The sequence below is a fragment of the Lissotriton vulgaris genome, chromosome 6 (genome assembly GCF_964263255.1).
Source record: "Lissotriton vulgaris chromosome 6, aLisVul1.2, whole genome shotgun sequence".
In the NCBI taxonomy this organism is placed as follows: Eukaryota; Metazoa; Chordata; class Amphibia; order Caudata; family Salamandridae; genus Lissotriton; species Lissotriton vulgaris.
Window position 1 is genome coordinate 436,216,255 of NC_141694.1, and position 17,446 is coordinate 436,233,700.

The window sequence follows — 17,446 nt, forward strand, 5'->3', positions numbered from 1 at the left end:
CAAGACTTGTGCAAGCAACAACCACTGCTTTTAAACAACCTGGTAATGCAGAGGCTACAGGATCCAATGTAGCAGAGAAATATGCCACTGGACGTCTCATCAGACCATTCTTCGGTCAACACTGACAATGCGCAATTATCTCGTTCACAACAAAATAATGCAAACTCTTTAGTGTAATCTGGCATTCCAAAAGCAGGGGCTTAGCAAAGAAAAATTCTTCATTTTACAAAAGCTCCCATGCTTTCACTATCTCATTCTACAGGGTCTTTTGCTCGTTTTCTTGTCATTTGTATCAGTGGTTTAGCCAGTAAGGAAAAACCTACAATCCACGGTCTACAATATCCTACAACACCAAGAAACATTCTGATTTCTTTCTGGGTCTGAGGTAACTGCATCTGTTTTATCATTTTAATCCTTTCAGGTGTTACTTTCCTCACTCCTCTTTCTAATTGATGTCCCAAATATTTAACTCTGGTTTGACAAAATTGTTGTTTTTCTGGTGACACCTTATGCCCTCCATCGCCCAAATTATTTAACAATGCAATAGAATCGAAATTTGCCTAGCTTAGTAACGGTAAGTTTCAATTCTATTAAGGACACGGAGGCGAGGATTATGCTTTTCTCTCTTCGCTGTTTATTCACATAAAACCACACAGCAGCCAGAAAAGCATCAAAACTTGAAAATTTTCCATTTGTATTCCAAACACAGGAATAATCAGAAAAAACATCATAATAACATCTTCTTAGAACCACAACTCCCATAAGTCCAACATTTGGTAGTCCTTTCTTAGTGTCCATAGAGCTGAAGATAGGGCGTCCATCTTGTGAACTCCTCCTCTTTCTTCGTCGCGAGTCAAGCCAAAGTCTCAACGATCCTGTTTCGCACCATCATTACCTGGCGGAAAAAAGAAGAGTGTGAGCTTTGCCATACCCGCCAAGCCTGAAGGCAAATCATCCAAAGCAGTACCACAAGTCATTGAAATGTAACCAAAGAGAAACAGTACACCCTGAATGTAATCCAGAAAACGTTTACTTACTCCAGTACGGGCGGGATCTCCGCAGGAGGTATGGGTGGGATAATCCTCGCCTCCGTGTCCTTAATAGAATTGAAACTTACCGTTACTAAGCTAGGCAAATTTCGATTCTATGTCAGGACCGGAGGCTTTGGATTATGCTTGTTTAAAGCTTGTTTACCACCAAACTTGCAATATCCACCACTGGCTTGAAATAAAACCTTTTGAAGGTTGAATCCGAAGACCAATCCGCAGCTCGCATTAGGTCTTCTAAACGTGCCCCAAGGGCGAAATCTTTGGAGGCCATGGCCCCTCTTGCGGAGTGAGCTCCGAACTGTTTTGTATCAATACCAGCTTCCTGTAACACCCATCGCACCCAACGGGCTATAGTGGGGGAAGAAACCGCCTTGTGAGGTTTGCGTAACGCAATCAGGAGCTGCCGCTCGCCCGGAGGGCGAAGTTCTGTTGTGACATCCTCATACGTTTTTAAACATTGTACCACACGCAACTTAGGGACGTCCGCAAAGGCTGGGTATGAAATAGACCTTGTAGCAGACTTTGTGCGGCGGCCCACGGTAAAGGTAAGCCCATCTGGAGAAAACACTCTCGCCGTGATGTCCAAGGCGCGCATGTCGGACTCCCTGCGACACGACACCAAACAGAGGAGCATAGCCAGTTTGGCAGACAATTCCTTTAATGAGAGATACTTGTTATGGTGCCAAGAAAGGAAAAGGTTTAATACCACATTAACGTCCCAGAGGACAGAATATCGTGGTTCCGGCGGTAAGGCAAGCCACACTCCCCTGAGGAGTCGACAGACGAGGGGATGCTCCCCGACCGCAACTCCATCCAACTTTCCTTGAGCTGCTGATATGGCAGACCGTATCGTGTTAATAGTCCGGTATGCTAAGCCGGCCGTAGCTAATTCCGCCAGGAAATTCAGGATGGGAACGAGTCCTGCGACCATGGGATCCAAGTCCTGTCGAAGACACCAACGAACCCACCTGGTCCAAGCCGATCTATACCTTTTTGCAGTGCTACCTGCCCAGGCTTTGGACAAAAGGTGCTCAGCCGAGTCCGAAAGGCCTGGGAGCGACCAGCGTCTCCGGAAAGCCTCCATGCCATGAGGCGGAGAGAACCCTGGAGGAGATGGTGAGGGTCTCCGTCCGGATTGAGGAGAAGACGAGGGATCCGGGGGAGTAGGATTGGAAAATCCCAGGAAAGTTCCAGAAGAACTGGAAACCATACTTGCGACCTCCACACGGGCGTCACCATCACCACTTCCGCCATCTGTCGGCGCAGCTGGGCCGCGGCCCGCACTACCATGGAGAAAGGCGGGAAGGCATACGGTCGTTCCTGACTCCAATCCTGGAGGAACGCATCCGTCGCTTCCCCCAGAGGATCCGGTCTCCAGCTGGAAAATCTCGGCAGCTGGAAGTCCAGACGGGACGCGAACAGGTCTATGGAGAATGGACCCCAACACGTTGCCAGCCAGTGGAACACCTGAACATCCAGCTTCCACAGGCTGGAGTCCCGTAGATAGCGCGAATGCCAATCCGCAACTTGGTTGGCCTGTCCCGGAAGGTATTCTGCCGTTACCGAGATCTGATGGGCGAGACAATAGTCCCAAAAGTCTTTCGCCAGATCCGCTAGTGCCCATGACCGCGGACCCCCCAAATGTTTCACATACCGAACCGCCGAAATGTTGTCCATCCGTAGAAGGACACAAGACTTCACCGAATCTCTGGTCCAGCAACGGACGGCAAATGATCCTGCTAGAAGTTCCAAGCAGTTGATGTGAAGCCGCTGTTCTTCGGATGACCAAGCGCCGCCTGTGGAGAAATCCCCGCAGCAGGCGCCCCAACCGGACCTGCTGGCGTCGGACTCTATCACCAAGTCCGGAACGGACCCGAAGATTGCTCGGCCGTTCCACGCCTCCATGTGGGTGAGCCACCAGGACATCTCTTCCTTGACTTCCACTGACGGAGGTATTAGGTGGTCGTAGGATAGCCCTCTTCGCAAATGATGCGCTTCGAGACGTTGGAGGGCCCGGTAATGAAGAGGGCCCGGAAAAATTGCCTGAATGGACGACAAGAGGAGTCCCAGCACTCTGGCAACCCGCCGGAGAGAGGTGTGCGACTTGGAGATCGTCTGTCGCAGTTCGTGCTTGATTTTGGCCATCTTCCTGGACGGAAGACTGAGAGTCGTGTGTAAAGAATCCACCACGAAGCCCAAGAACACTATGGTTTGGGCGGGCGTGACAACCGACTTGTCTTCGTTGATAATGAACCCCAGACCCTGCAACAGGGAGACTGTCTGGGATAGATGAGCTGTTAACTTGCCCGGGTCCTGGGCCATCAGCAAAATGTCGTCCAGATAGACGATCAACCGAATCCCCTGACTCCGCAGGACCTCTATCGCTGGGTGTAAGAGCTTGGAGAAACACCAAGGGGCCGAGGAAAGCCGGAATGGAAGGGCCTTGAACTCGAAGACCATGTCCTTCCAGCAAAACTGGAGGAAGCGGCGGTGAGGCGGATGGATGGGGACCACCAAGTACGCATCCTTGAGGTCTAGGCGAACCATCCAATCGTTTGGGAGCAGCACGTCTCTCAACAGATGGATGCCCTCCATCTTGAAGTGATTGTACACTACTCAGCCGTTGGACTCTTTGAGGTTGATGACTGGCCGCTTGCCTCCGTCCACTTTCTCCACGAGAAAAATATTGCTTAGGAAACCACCGGGGTGACGCGTTGTTCGACAAATAGCCCCTTTCTGCAAGAGCGCCGAGACTTCCTCGTCGATCAACAGCACGTCTGGCTGAGAGAAAGTTATGGGACGAGGCGGCTGTAGCTGGCGCGGCTGATCGTAAAACTCTATACGGAACCCCCGCACGGTCTGAAGGACCCATGCATCCGTCGTAATAGCCGCCCAAGCCTCTGCGAAACATGCCAACCTTCCCCCAATCACAACTTGATCCGCAGGGATCACACTTACCGTGGGAATTGGTGCCACCGGAGTCATTCCTGAAGCCTCCACGTCCTCGGAAGCGCTGACCCCTTGTCGGGTAGAAATTGTTGTAGTTCGCAGAGGTGTTGTAGTTTCCTCTGCCGGAGCCCTGCCCCTTATTGGATTGGTTTTGACCGCCACGGCCGGTCGTGAGGCCCCTGCCACGACCAGCCCCACCGGAAAAACGTTGGTGGAAGACCCTTTTGATAGTGGACTGGGCCTCGTCTAATGAGGTGAACGTAGAAACGAATTTTCCCAGCTCCTTTATAAATGGTTCTCCAAAGAGACCCCCTTGCGCGACAGCGCCTGCCTCCGAGGAGGCCAAATCTCCCAATTTGGGGTCCAGCTTAATTAGTAGAGAACGTCGCCGTTCCGTTGAGAGGGCGCAGTTTGCGTTTCCCAAAAATATGACAGCCCTCTGCGCCCAGTTAGACAACACCTCCGGGCATATGGGGGTGCCCGACACCTTGGCCTCCTCGGCCATATCAAGAATCTTCGTGAGTGGGCCTATGGCGTCCAGAAGCTTGTCTTGGCATGAATGCCAAGAACGATTGATTCCTTTACGGGGATCCTTAACAAACTTGGCCATGAAAGTGGCCATCTTCCCGTCTAACTCTGGTGTCATAGCTACCTTCCCCTCCAGAGTAGGACGGGGACACTCTCCTCTTTGGCAACTGCGCGACTCCTTTTCTAAGGGCTTGCGGAGCCGGCCCGCCACAAACTGCGCGACCTTGTCCCCAGGCGCCCAAGCAGCAGACCTCGGATGAATGATCTCATCCGGGTCGAGCATGCCCAAAGTGTCCTTGGGTAACTCCGCCGTGGATGTGGACGGTCGCCAAGACCGCACGGAATCTTCGTCCTCCTCATCAGTATCCGCAGGGGAGAGTCCTCCCGGGGAGGGAGGGACAGTGCCAGCAGATGTTGAGGGGGCCTGAGGCGGGAGCGACACAGGGGCAGGCACGGTCGCCTTAGCCAGAAAAGCGTCCCGTAGGCGCTCGAAGGCGTCCTTGTCCACGCCCTGCGTGCCTCCAGGGCCTGCGTCCCTACAAACCTATTGGCCGCCGGTGGCTGTCCAGGGTCAGCGACGGGCGACCCTGCAAGGCCTGGCGCCAACTTAGCGCACTCCTCCACTATGCGGGCGGATAGCCTGTCTTCCATGGGCCCTACAATCTCCTGTACACAACGGTAAATCGACTGATCTACAGCCGCATAAAACTAATCGTCTTGGAGGTATTGATGAGATTCTTCCTCCTCGACGTAATACCCCTCAGCCATGACGCACCTAATGCGCAGCTACAATTACCAGAAAACTGAGGGTTTCGTTGCCGTAGAACCTGCCAAAAATATGGGCTAACCGGAGGCTAGCAACGTTTGTATGCCGGCGGAACCTGGCAGTCACAAAGGCAGCACCAGCCTTCACAGCGCGCCGACCCTCTCACAGAGACCGGGTCACACCGCCTCCCAGCGCGCTTAAGCGGGTACCACCCCAGCGGCAGCAAAGCTGCAGAAGGTGCTCAAAACCTGCCCGTAGGCGTCAGCGTGGTCGAAACCACCAATACAGACCCCAACGGGGCATTCAGACACGGGACAATACAACCCAAGAAGGGCGTCGGGGTTAGGCGGCAACAGGGCTCCGGCGCGACTCCTTCTCCCCAGCGCGGCCCCAGTCAGCGAGACGGAACCGCGCTAGGGCGAACGAGACGCTACGGCGCCCTCTAGCGGTAATATAGGCACCGCGGTACACACGGCGACATCGCGTAAGGGGCGAAGGCGTCCCCGCGATGAAGGGGCTCTGTAGAAGGAAAAAACTCAACAGAACCCGCCAAATAACAAATAACCAATCTATACAAATATAGGATTTACACCACACAAGAAAAAAACCCCCACACACAAATCTGTGAGAGAGAGGGAGAAATAGCACTTAACTGGCTGCGAAGCAGCGAACAAAGAGGAGGAGTTCACAAGATGGACGCCCTATCTTCAGCTCTATGGACACTAAGAAAGGACTACCAAATGTTGGACTGATGGGAGTTGTGGTTCTAAGAAGATGTTCTAATGATGTTTTTTCTGATTATTCCTGTGTTTGGAATACAAATGGAAAATGTTCAAGTTTTGATGCTTTTCTGGCTGCTGTGTGGATTTATGTGAATAAACAGCGAAGAGAGAAAAGCATAATCCGAAACCTCCGGTCCTGACCTAGAATCTAGGACACAGTCTTCTTGTGCTTTTGAGGCAACTAATAAATCATCTATGTATTGGACCAAACTGAACTTCTGGGCGTCACTCATGTTTCGAGACACCTTTACAAGATCTGATTCCTCGCATAAACAAGATTTTTAAATTTAAATGAAAAGAGATATTGACTATCTGGGTGTAACGGAATGGAGAAAAATGCATGACACAAAACAATTACTGTGTACCATCCTGCATTCCATGGTATTTGATACAGAATTACAGCTGGGTTCTGCACTATAGGACAACAAGGCACAACTATTTTATTTATTTTTCTCAGGTCTTGCACTATCTGATATTTTCCATCCGGTTTCTTAATGCCAATTATGGGTGAATTACAAAGACTGCTCATTATTTCCTTTGAAATGCCTTGTTGAATCATTCGTTCAATTTCTGCTATGCACCTGATTTAATTTCTGGGCTCATTTTATACTGTCTTGTGTTTGGGAAATTAGCACCTTCTTTTACAGTCAACTTTACTAGGTCTACAGCTGCCATTAACCCTACTTCTTTTCCAGTGAAATCCCACACTTCTGGGTTTACTGTCAGTTTTAATTCATCAGGTAGGTCATCCTTTGTCATCATTGAGTACATGTCATCTACCTCCGTACCTTGTTTTGCTAGCATTAATTTTTAAATACTATCTTCATCAGGGTTTGAATTGTCACACCATCCGTTGTACAATAAATTGTACAGTTCATCTTACATAGTAATTCTCTGCCTAACATATTTACGGGACTGGAATCACATACTACAAATGTGTGCATTTCTTTAAAATTGCCTATGCACACCTCCATCGGTCTGTGACTGGAGTTCTGAACTGTGTATTGGAAACACCAACTACTTGGATTGCCTCTCTTGAGAGGGGTGGGTTCACAGTAGAACGGCTATCACCAGGTCCAACAAAAAAGTAATATATTTTCCTTCTACCTTTCCATCAATATATGGACCTGACTGATCTACCTGCAAGGATGCGCCAAGTAGCATTCCTCTTCCCCACTCCTCGGGCACCGTCATAATTCATCCTCCGATGAACCACTGTTCTGTAAAAGAAATTGTGAAGTTACTGAATTTAGCTTACAACTTTCTCCTTGAAGTCCGGCGTCCACACTACTTTGCTCTGTTCACAAAATGTTGCTTAGGGGCAGGTGGTAACTGACTCTGTGGATTTACAACAAGTTGCGGTTTACTCAATATCACCTCGTGCTGTGTCTGTGGATTTAAATTTTGATTTGGGCCATTATTAGTTTGAATATTTTTATACTTGTTTTTCCAATGCCCCAATTTTTCACACCCATGACAAGGACACTTCTTCTTTGCTTCTCCTCTACTCATTTTCCCTCTTGGTTTTCCCCCATTATTTTCATTTTGTCCTATCCTTTATTTTATTCGTTATTTAATTTGAGTTCTTGTTGCTCTGCCAATTTTACTTGTGCCCACATTACTTTTTCTTCTAACTTTTTCCATCTATTTTCCATTTCATCTCCGCAGTATTTTGCGTATTTTAAGACTTCATTTATGGGTTTCCCTTGCCAGCACAACATATGGGTTTGGATCATCTGACAAATCTCTGGTCTTAATCCAGATACAAATCGATACACAAAATGTCCCATACCTTTTGTCACCAATATTCTCAAATCCACTATACTACTTGAACACCTCCAACAGACGCTCATTGTAAGCATGTACAGTCTCATTTATTTCTTGTGTAGTTCGATCTATTTTATCTAATCTGTCTCTTTTGGGGGAAATTTCCCTTTCAAGAAAGTAATCACCTGATTATATTTCTTCATTACTTCTTCTGAAGGTGCACCTGTTGTCTCATCTCTTGGGTACTCATCACTAGGCCAATCAACTGTGATTTTACATTCTGTCCACAAGGTACCACTATGTCAAATAGACCATCTAAATCCTTCAATCAAACCTTAGAGACCTTCACAAACCTTTCAACCGGTCTATACCATTCAACTGGCTTCTCTCTTAATTTTGGTAAATCATTGGTAAATGATCAAATATCTTGCCTAGTCAATGGAACATGTACATTTCCTCCTCCCTCATAGGACATAATCTTTCTGTCTTTTTAGGTTCTCCTAATAAATATTCTGATGTAGTTTTGTTTGCCTGAGCTTCCTCCTATTTCTTAATCCACATTGTTTTCCACCGGTCTAATTCTCCCCATTTTTGTAAAATTGTCATTAGTCCTCTAATCTGTAATTTTCTTCCTGACTCATATTTTTAAAATCTTTGTCAGTAAATTCTGCCCTGTAAGGTTTCTGCAGTACTTTGGATCTCCCTATTTCAATTCCCATCTCGGAAGCAAGCTCTGTTCATTTCTCATGTAGTGATAGGCAAATGTGTTCAAAATCCAGCAACAATGCTGGTAGCTTCATGTTTACATGTGGCAATAGTATGCCCTCACGCATCAAAATGCTGCCAATGCAATGGGAGAGGGTGGTGGGAAGGATACCCTGTGCCAAGAATGCTGGTGCTAAAGTCTATGTTGTGTGCACAAGCATGCACTGCTCACTTTTAATCATGGACGCCTGTATGAGGGGCCTTCCTGTTCTGCCCATTGCCTCAACCTGCCTCTGCCGCTTAACTGTTTTATTCTCCCCCGCAGCAAGGGGAGGGGGTTGTTTTTTAAGCATGATGCGCACTAAGTGATTTAAATTTGCTGATTATCCGCCCTTATGTTTTTTTAGATTAGTAATGAAGAAAAGGAGCTTTACAAGGACAAACTGATGCGATCATCTGTTGGATTAAGTATGCCGAAAATCGAAGAACAAGAGTTTTACAAGGTATGTTCAAGCGCCAGCTTTTTCCCAATATTTGAATGCTGCTGCTGTGTGAGGCATGTTTGTGTGTGCTACCATTTTGAAACCTAGGTCTCCTAGCATGTTGCATGCTTCTAAGTGTACTCCAGAACCTCACTGATTTGATATAAGGCACCCATGAGCCTGTGACACATAACAAACCAGCTTTAATCACAATATGTATGACAACAACGGTTTTAGTCTTAAGCTATGGCCTGAGTTGCAGTTTTTCCTTGAAGTATATTTCAAATGCATGATCCTTAAGTTGCAGACAGTAAATCCACTTTTGTTTCTGTACTCTGCTGGTAGTGTACACACTAAAGTATTTTGAGATAAATATGTTCAGGTCATTTGTTTGTACTTTGGCCCATTCTCATTTCACAAGAAGTCTTTTTTTTAGTCTTCCTACAGACAGCTTTGATAGCTGTCAAATACCTGTTATGTTTTATAATAAACAAGAGAGAGAGGAAGGGTATTTTGAGTAGGGTCATACTCCTTATCCCCAAGGGCTATATATTAAAAAAAAAAAAAAAAGAGGGGCATCCCCAGGACACAAAGTCCTAATGATGTAAAAAATAATAAGGGGAGAAAAAAGCAGATAAAGAAAGAACTCTTTCTTTATAAAAACCCCTCACTCACCAACCTGGTTGGTGACCTGCTTCATCAAAGGGGCCCACCAGAGTGACAGAGTGCCACTCCGGTGTGCTGCGACGCCTGCAACTGCAGCGGAGCTGGGTTTTTTGTGTGAATTGTGACAAAAAGTGAATGTGAGTGATTAATTAATTAAAAAGGTGTTCAAAGGTGTTCAGCATGTACTCCTATCTAATTTATTCTAGAGTCATGTGACAAGGTTAAAAAAGGAAGCTTACTTCATACCTCTCCTGGTATATTGTAGCCAGAAGGTACAAGTGCTTAAGTGAATATGGTCAACATGTTTCAACCTTTGTCTATTGTTTTGTAAGTTTTCGTCAAGTCCAGTGTGTACTGAGCTGAGAGGTCTGCACTTGCTAAGGTGCACCCGTCCCAAGCTCAGTGTGTGGCCAGACCGTATACTCACGGTTTTGGCAAGCTTACAGCGTTCTGTGCAAGAATAAATCTGAAAAAAACAGTGTGCGTAATTCATTAGTTCAGACATTAATTGCATATTTTCTCCTTTCTCCCATGGCATGTTCAGTCTCATGCTTCGATATATAATCACTGCTATAGCATGCAGTGAGTAGTACCTCGCTCAGGTGCACTCGTTCTGTTAGAAACGTGTTTGGTGTCATACCTACTGTATTCGATTCAGTGGTATGTTTTTTGCATTCTTTAATTTTGTTGGAGTGCTTGGAAACTTGTGTAACACTAACAGATTCAGCCTTGTGTCACACATGAACATTAATTAAAAACAAGCAAGGGTGACCGAGGGTTTTTTTGTTTTCCAAAAAGCACATATTATACTCAACATAGAACTTATTTTTAACTAGATTTTAGTCATGCCCCATGGATCTCGTGGGAGGGCCTTCTACGAGAATAATCTGTAGAAATGGAAAGAACGTGGAACGGGATTATTGTTAGCTCTCTTTTTGTTGTGCCAGTCTTTTCTCAATGCGGAATCATGTCCGTTCGTGAGGATCGGAATTATTGGACACTGACAAAAACGGAGCCCACTCGTATTAAAAGGCGGTGAAGCACTTACTTTTCTCGTGATAATGGCCCGCAGGAAACCTGATTACCTTTCACAAAGAGTCCCGAGGATACTGAGGGATTCTCGAGTGTGTGTATTAGTGCTTGGTTTCCTGGTTGGTAATAGCCAATCACAGCGCTTCTAGCCCTATCACGTGATGTGTTGTGTCATCATTCTTATAAGGGACCGTCTTGAAATTTAGTTTTTTAGTACATTTCTTAGGGAACTAGTCCAAACTATAGTTTTTTTAATTTCTTAAGCTTTATTTTTAATTTTCAGCCATTTTTAACATAGACTGATATTTCAGGTGTTCTAGAGTTCGCTAATTGCCCCTTTTTTTCCGTTCTTTTTTGTTTGAACACTTATGGATGTTTTTTATTTATTTGCGGATTCTTTTATAAATTTTTCCGATTAAGGCTATTACCATACAATGAAGCCTGTTATCTTTCTTTCACGGTATACCACGGTATATTATCATTAAGTCCAGAGGTGTTTGTGGAAAGTGTATAGATCCATCTTGCTCTTTTTCAAATAGATGCTGCATTGTCTTATCTCCTGGTTTTATTGCTTCGATTACTGTCCAGCGCATATCATTTGTGGTGTGATTCATTGCGAGGAAGTATTTCGTCAGTTTTGTAGTTGTTTTTTTACATCTTATTGTGCTCCTGTGTTCACAAATCCGTTGCTTTACCTTTCTTCCACTCATGCCTACATAACGTAGACCGCATGGGCATGTTACTAGTTACACCACATTTTGGCTGTTGCAGTTCGTACGAGACCTTTGTGTCCAGACTTTTCCTTCTTCTAAATTTAGAGTTTTTGTGCTTGTGGTCAAATGGCACACGCTACAGTTCCCACACGGATGGTGTCCCGTGACTTTCGGTAATCCCAGGCACTTAGTACGGTGGTTGGTTCATCGGATTCCCGGCGTTTAGGACGTGATTTAACTAGCGTGTCCCTTATGCTTCTCGCTCTTTTAAAAGAGAACAGAGGTTTTTTCCAGTGTAGATTTCCAGTGTTTAGGATTTTCCAATGCTTGGTTATGGATTTCGTCATCTGGTTGGATAGTGTATTGTATGTAGTAACACAAGTTAATGGGATTTTAGTCTCTCCATCCTCCCTTTGTCTTCCAGTAATACATCTCTGGGTTGGTTCCTAGCCCGTTTCTGGCATTTCCTCAGGATGTTGTCAGGGTAACCTCTGTCCAGTGGCGTAACGAAACTTGAGGGCCCCCCCCCTGCAAACTACATGGAGGGGGCCCCCCTCCCATCCTCCGAGCCAGTCTAGAGCTCTCAGGCCAGCGACCCGCCATAGTGCGGGGATGCGGGGCTATTGTTACACCACTGTAACTAATCCAGCCGTTATAAGTAACACTGGATGGTGGAGTCAAAGGTTGGGCTTAGTCTGCCAGCAGGCTATCATAGGTGGTGGGTCATTCATTACAGGGTCCCTGCCATCAGTACGCCGGGGAAGTTTGCCCAATTCTAGGTGGGTTTCCTGATGCAGACTCCTGTCATGATATACAACATCGGGCCCACTCATCGTTCAGTTTTGACTAAAGTGCATCCACTACTCCTTTTCATTTCCGTTTTAAAACATTAGACAATGCGACAATGCAGTATTTCAAAAGCAGATGTAACTACAAAGAGCAAATTTTGATAATAAATTTTTATTAGTAGACAATAGCAATCTTAAGAGGCATTGCATAGCTTCATACACACCGTGACCGCAATTCCATCACAGTCTCTCTCTGTGAGTCAGTCAGTCTCTCTCAGCCAGTCAGTCTCTCAGTCAGTCTTCAGTCTCTGAGTCAGTCACTCTCTACTCTCTCTCCACTCTCTCTCTCTACATTCTCTCTCTCAACTCTGTCAACTCTATCTCTACTGTCTCTCTCTCCACTGTCTCTCTCTCCACTTTCTCTCTCTATTCTCTCTCCACTCTCTCTCTCCCTCTCTCTCTCCACTCTCTCTCCACTGTCTCCCTCCACTCTATCTCTCCACTCTCTAGTCACTCTCTCTCTCCCTCCACTCTCTCTCTCCACTGTCTCTCTACTCTCTCCACACTCTCTCCACTCTCTCCCTCCACTCTCTCTACTCTCTCGCCACTCTCTCCACTGTCTCTCTACTCTCTTTCCACTCTCTCCCTCTCCACTCTCTCCACTGTCTCTCTCCACTGTCTCTCTACACTCTCTCTCTCCACTCTCTCTCCACTGTCTCTCTCTCCACTGTCTCTCTCCACCCTCTTTCTCTACTCTCTCTCTCCACTGTCTCCACACTCTCTCTCTCCACACTCTCTCTCTCTCCACTCTCTCTCACTCAACTCTCTCTCACTCCACTCTCTCTCCCACTCTCTCTCACTCCACTCTCTCTCACTCCACTCTCTCTCTCACAAAGTAGTGTGTGTTGCCATGGGCGTACGCAGAAATATTTCCGAGGGGGGGGGGGGCACATTTTTAACTTCATCACCATCCCCCTTGCACCTTTCTCCCCTCTGCCTTGCACCCTTCTCGCCCTCCCCCTTGCACCCTTCTCGCCCTCCCCCTTGCACCCTTCTCCCCCTTCCCCTTGCACCCTTCTCCCCCTTCCCCTTGCACCCTTCTCCCCCTTCCCCTTGCACCCTTCTCCCCCTTCCCCTTGCACCCTTCACCCCCTCCGCCTTGAACCCTTTTCTACCTTGCACCAATTTCCCCTCTGCCTTGCACCATTCTCCCCTCTGCCATGCACCCTTCTCCCCTCCGCCTTGTACCCTTCTCCCCTCCCCTTGCACTCTTCTACCCTCTGCCTTGCACCCTTCTCCTCTCTACCTTGCACCCTTCTCCCATCTGCCTTGCACCCTTCTCCCATCTGCCTTGCACCCTTCTCCCCTCCCCCTTGCACTCTTCTCCCCTCCCCCTTGCACTCTTCTCCCCTCCCCCTTGCACTCTTCTCTCCTCTACCTTGCACCCTTCTCTCCTCTGCCTTGCACCCTTCTCCCCTCCACCTTGTGCCCTTCTCCCCTCTGCCTTGCACCCTTCTCTCCTCTGCCTTGAACCGTGCTCCCCTCTGCCTTGCATCCTGCTTCCCTCTGCCTTGCACCCTGCTCCCCTTCTCCCCTCCGCCTTGCACCCTTCTCCCCTCCGCCTTGCACCCTTCTCCCCTCCGCTTTGCACCCTTCTCCTCTCTGCCTTACACCCTTCTCCCCTCTGCCTTGCACCCATCTTCTCTCTACCTTGCACCCACCTCCCCTCTGCCTTGCACCGTTCTTCCCTCTACCTTGCACCCTTCTCCCCTCTGCCTTGCACCCATCTCCCCTGTGCCTTGCACCCTTCTCCCCTTCCCCTTGCACCCTTCTCCCCTTCTCCCCTCTGCTTTGCACCCTTCTCCTCTCTGCCTTGCACCCTTCTCCCCTCCGCTTTTCACCCTTCTCCTCTCTGCCTTACACCCTTCTCCCCTCTGCCTTGCACCCATCTTCTCTCCTTGCACCCACCTCCCTTCTGCCTTACACCGTTCTTCCCTCTACCTTGCACCCTTCTCCTCTCTGCCTTGCACCCATCTCCCCTTCCCCTTGCACCCTTCTCCCCTTCTCCCCTCTGCTTTGCACCCTTCTCCTCTCTGCCTTGCACCCTTCTCCCCTCTGCCTTGCACCCATCTCCTCTCTACCTTGCACCCATCTCCCCTCTGCCTTGCACCCTTCTCCCCTCTGCCTTGCACCCTTCTCCCCTCCACCTTGCACCCTTGTCCTCTCTGCCTTGTACCCTTCTCCCCTGTGCCTTGAACCCTTCTCCCCTCCCCCTTGCACTCTTCTCCCCTCTGCCTTGCACCCTTCTCCTCTCTACCTTGCACCCTTCTCCCCTCTGCCTTGCACCATCTCCCCTCCACCTTGCACCAATCTCCTCTCCGCCTTGCACTCTTCTCCCCTCTGCCTTGCACCCTTCTCCTCTCTACCCTGCACCCTTCTCCCCTCCGCCTTGCACCCTTCTCCCCTCCGCCTTGCACCCTTCTCCCCTCCGCCTTGCACCCTTCTCCCCTCCGCCTTGCACCCTTCTCCCCTCCGCCTTGCACCCTTCTCCCCTCCGCCTTGCACCCTTCTCCCCTCCGCCTTGCACCCATCTCCTCTCTGCCTTGCACCCTTCTCCTCTCTACCTTGCACCCTACTCCCCTCCCCCTTGCACTCTTCTCCCCTCCGCCTTGCACCCATCTCCTCTCTGCCTTGCACCCTTCTCCCCTCCCCCTTGCACCCTTCTCACAAGACCTGGAACCCATCTCCTCTCTGCCTTGCACCCTTCTCCTCTCTGCCTTGCACTCATCTTGTCTCTACCTTGCACCCTTCTCCCCTCTGCCTTGCACCCTTCTCGGCCCCCCCTTACGAACCCCCCTGCGGACGCCCACATGGTGCGTTCTAACAAGAGTGCTTACCTGAGGGCACCATTTTGCTGCCTCATCCCTTCTCATATGAGCTTTGCCCTTGAGAATGCTGACAGTCTGACTCTGAGGGCCCCCACTCCCAAAGGGTATACCGACTCAAGACATACTCCACATTTCTCACAGTTTAAATTCAGAGAAACAATATACTGATGTTATAGAGGCAAATTCACTAATGAATACAACCTTTACACACCACCCTCACCAGAAAGCTCGAAAATATCCAACCAAAGATTTCCTATAGGAATCAAGCTATTGTTTGAAAAACTTCACAGTGGAGAGCTACAGCTAAAGGTGTGGTGTTACATGACAACCAAAGTTGTGAAATAGTACTACAATATTTGACAACATTGAGAAGATAGGATCTTGAAACCATTAATTCAAAACATAGTCTTGCAAGTGTGTGGGACAGCCCCATTCTTCCTTTGGGAAATGGCAACCAGTTCATGAATAACATGCATATTTGCATCCATACTCTTGTCATGAGTGTGGTATGTGCCATCAAAACCTGTCGGAAGAACACCATCTCCATTTCCCCTCTCTCAACTAGGTAGACCTGACCTCATGACTTGTTCTGCGTCCTAATTGCTCTGTGCTGCCTCCTGCTCGGGTCCCCTACCCACCCCATCCTCTTTCCGGGCCTTGCTAGCTCTAACTGAAGAGAAACATTGCAACTTGTTTCTCTTCAGTCAGAGGGAGGGGGCGAGGGGCTCGGAGCAGGCTGCAGACAGCCTGCACCTGCTTAGTGGGAGAGAGGCTTGCTTCAGCGCAAGCCTCTCTCACAGCTCTCTGAAGTGCTGAGGGGCCCGGGGGCCCCCTTCATGTACTGAAGAGAGTGGGCCCCCCCCCGCACCGCGGGGGCTGCGGGGTGTTCATTACGCCCCTGCCTCTGTCAGAGAATTTCTCAGTAAGTTCGTTGGCTTGCTGGCGGTAGTCATTTAGTTTACTGCAATTCCTGCGTAATCTCAGGAATTGCCCAGATGGTAAGTTCTCTTTCAATGCTCTAGGGTGAAAACTTTCAAACCTAAGGGCATTGTTTTTGGCAATAGGTTTTTGGTGAGTCCTTGTTTCCAACTGACCATGCTCCAAAGGTACTTTTGGTAACCAATGCACCGAGAATATTTCTCAATGACCCCATTTTTAGACGCGATTGGGCCCAGATCGCGTGGCATTGCACACGCAAACGGATGGTACTAATAATAAAAACAGACTTGCGGATATCTGAGGCCATAATGATTGAAATACAACAGACAGAAAGCCACATCCAGGGGAGCTGGATTGGTCCTCGCCTCCCCCATCCTGTTTACTTATCATTTATTTGTGATTGGCAGATACAATTTGCTACCAGAAAACTTATTTTCCGAAAAAGAGTTTTTGTGCACTTTTTAAGACTCACTTACAGACAGATATCTTTAGCTGTCTGCCAGCCTCCGGTTTTCTTTATAGAAAAAAAAAGGCAAAATAGGCTTTGTAACAACCTTCTTCCGCAGTTGATCAGTTTAGCTGTCATTAAAAGGTTGGACCAGCTTACAGTTTGCATAGAGTGGTCAAGTGGTTCAGTCCTCATTTCCCATTGGCTTCGCTGCCAGAGTTTTCTTTTTTCCAGTATCAGGCCTTAACACTACTATTCGTCATCTGACGCGTCTGGGATGGCGAGTGATGAACACTTTCCTTCCATATTTGGGAAGGAGATACCATCAAGTGTACATCTTACACGGACCCAGATGCCACTTTTATGGAACACATGCGTTTCTATCTTCAGACACAGTAAAACCACTATCTAATGTACCCTCACATACCGGCCACCAGGACCTTGCGCCCCCTTCAGAAACCTCCGCACCGCACCACCCTCCATGGGCGCCAAAGACTTCATACTCATCGGCGATCTTAACTTTGATCTTGAAAACTCCACAGACATTCTTGAAAGTCTACAGAACATTGGCCTCATCCAGCACACACAAGCCCATCTTCTCCTCCAGTGACCAGGTTAAAGTCAACCATATAACTCTGCTCACATGGACGAATGACTCTGTCATCCACTTCCACATAACAGGGCTACCAACCACCTCTTCGGAGTCTAGCCCCGCCCCAGGCCGCTGCTGGGAGAAAGTTAAAAAAAAGGAATGGTTCAGCGCCCTCCAACCGCACTACTCAGACCCCACCAATGACCTCATAGATTCAGACAACTTCAACAACTGAATCACCACCTGACCCGATTCCCTGGTGTCTCTGAAAAACACTAGACCCAAAAGATCCAATGACTAAGCAAGCTGATTAAACGCTGACCTCAGAGAGTCCAAGAGAGTTTGCAAACAA

The 17,446-nt window shown here is 48.2% G+C and overlaps 1 protein-coding gene across 1 annotated transcript in view; it reads left to right on the plus strand.

Annotated features, from left to right (window-relative positions):
- Nucleotides 1-17,446, plus strand: part of PRIM2 (DNA primase subunit 2) — a 761,949-nt gene that overhangs the window by 214,941 nt on the left and 529,562 nt on the right. Inside the window, exon 6 of the mRNA XM_086925646.1 lies at nt 8,954-9,049. Within this exon, the coding sequence (XP_086781772.1) occupies nt 8,954-9,049 (96 nt within the window). The remainder of the gene's footprint in view (nt 1-8,953; nt 9,050-17,446) is intronic.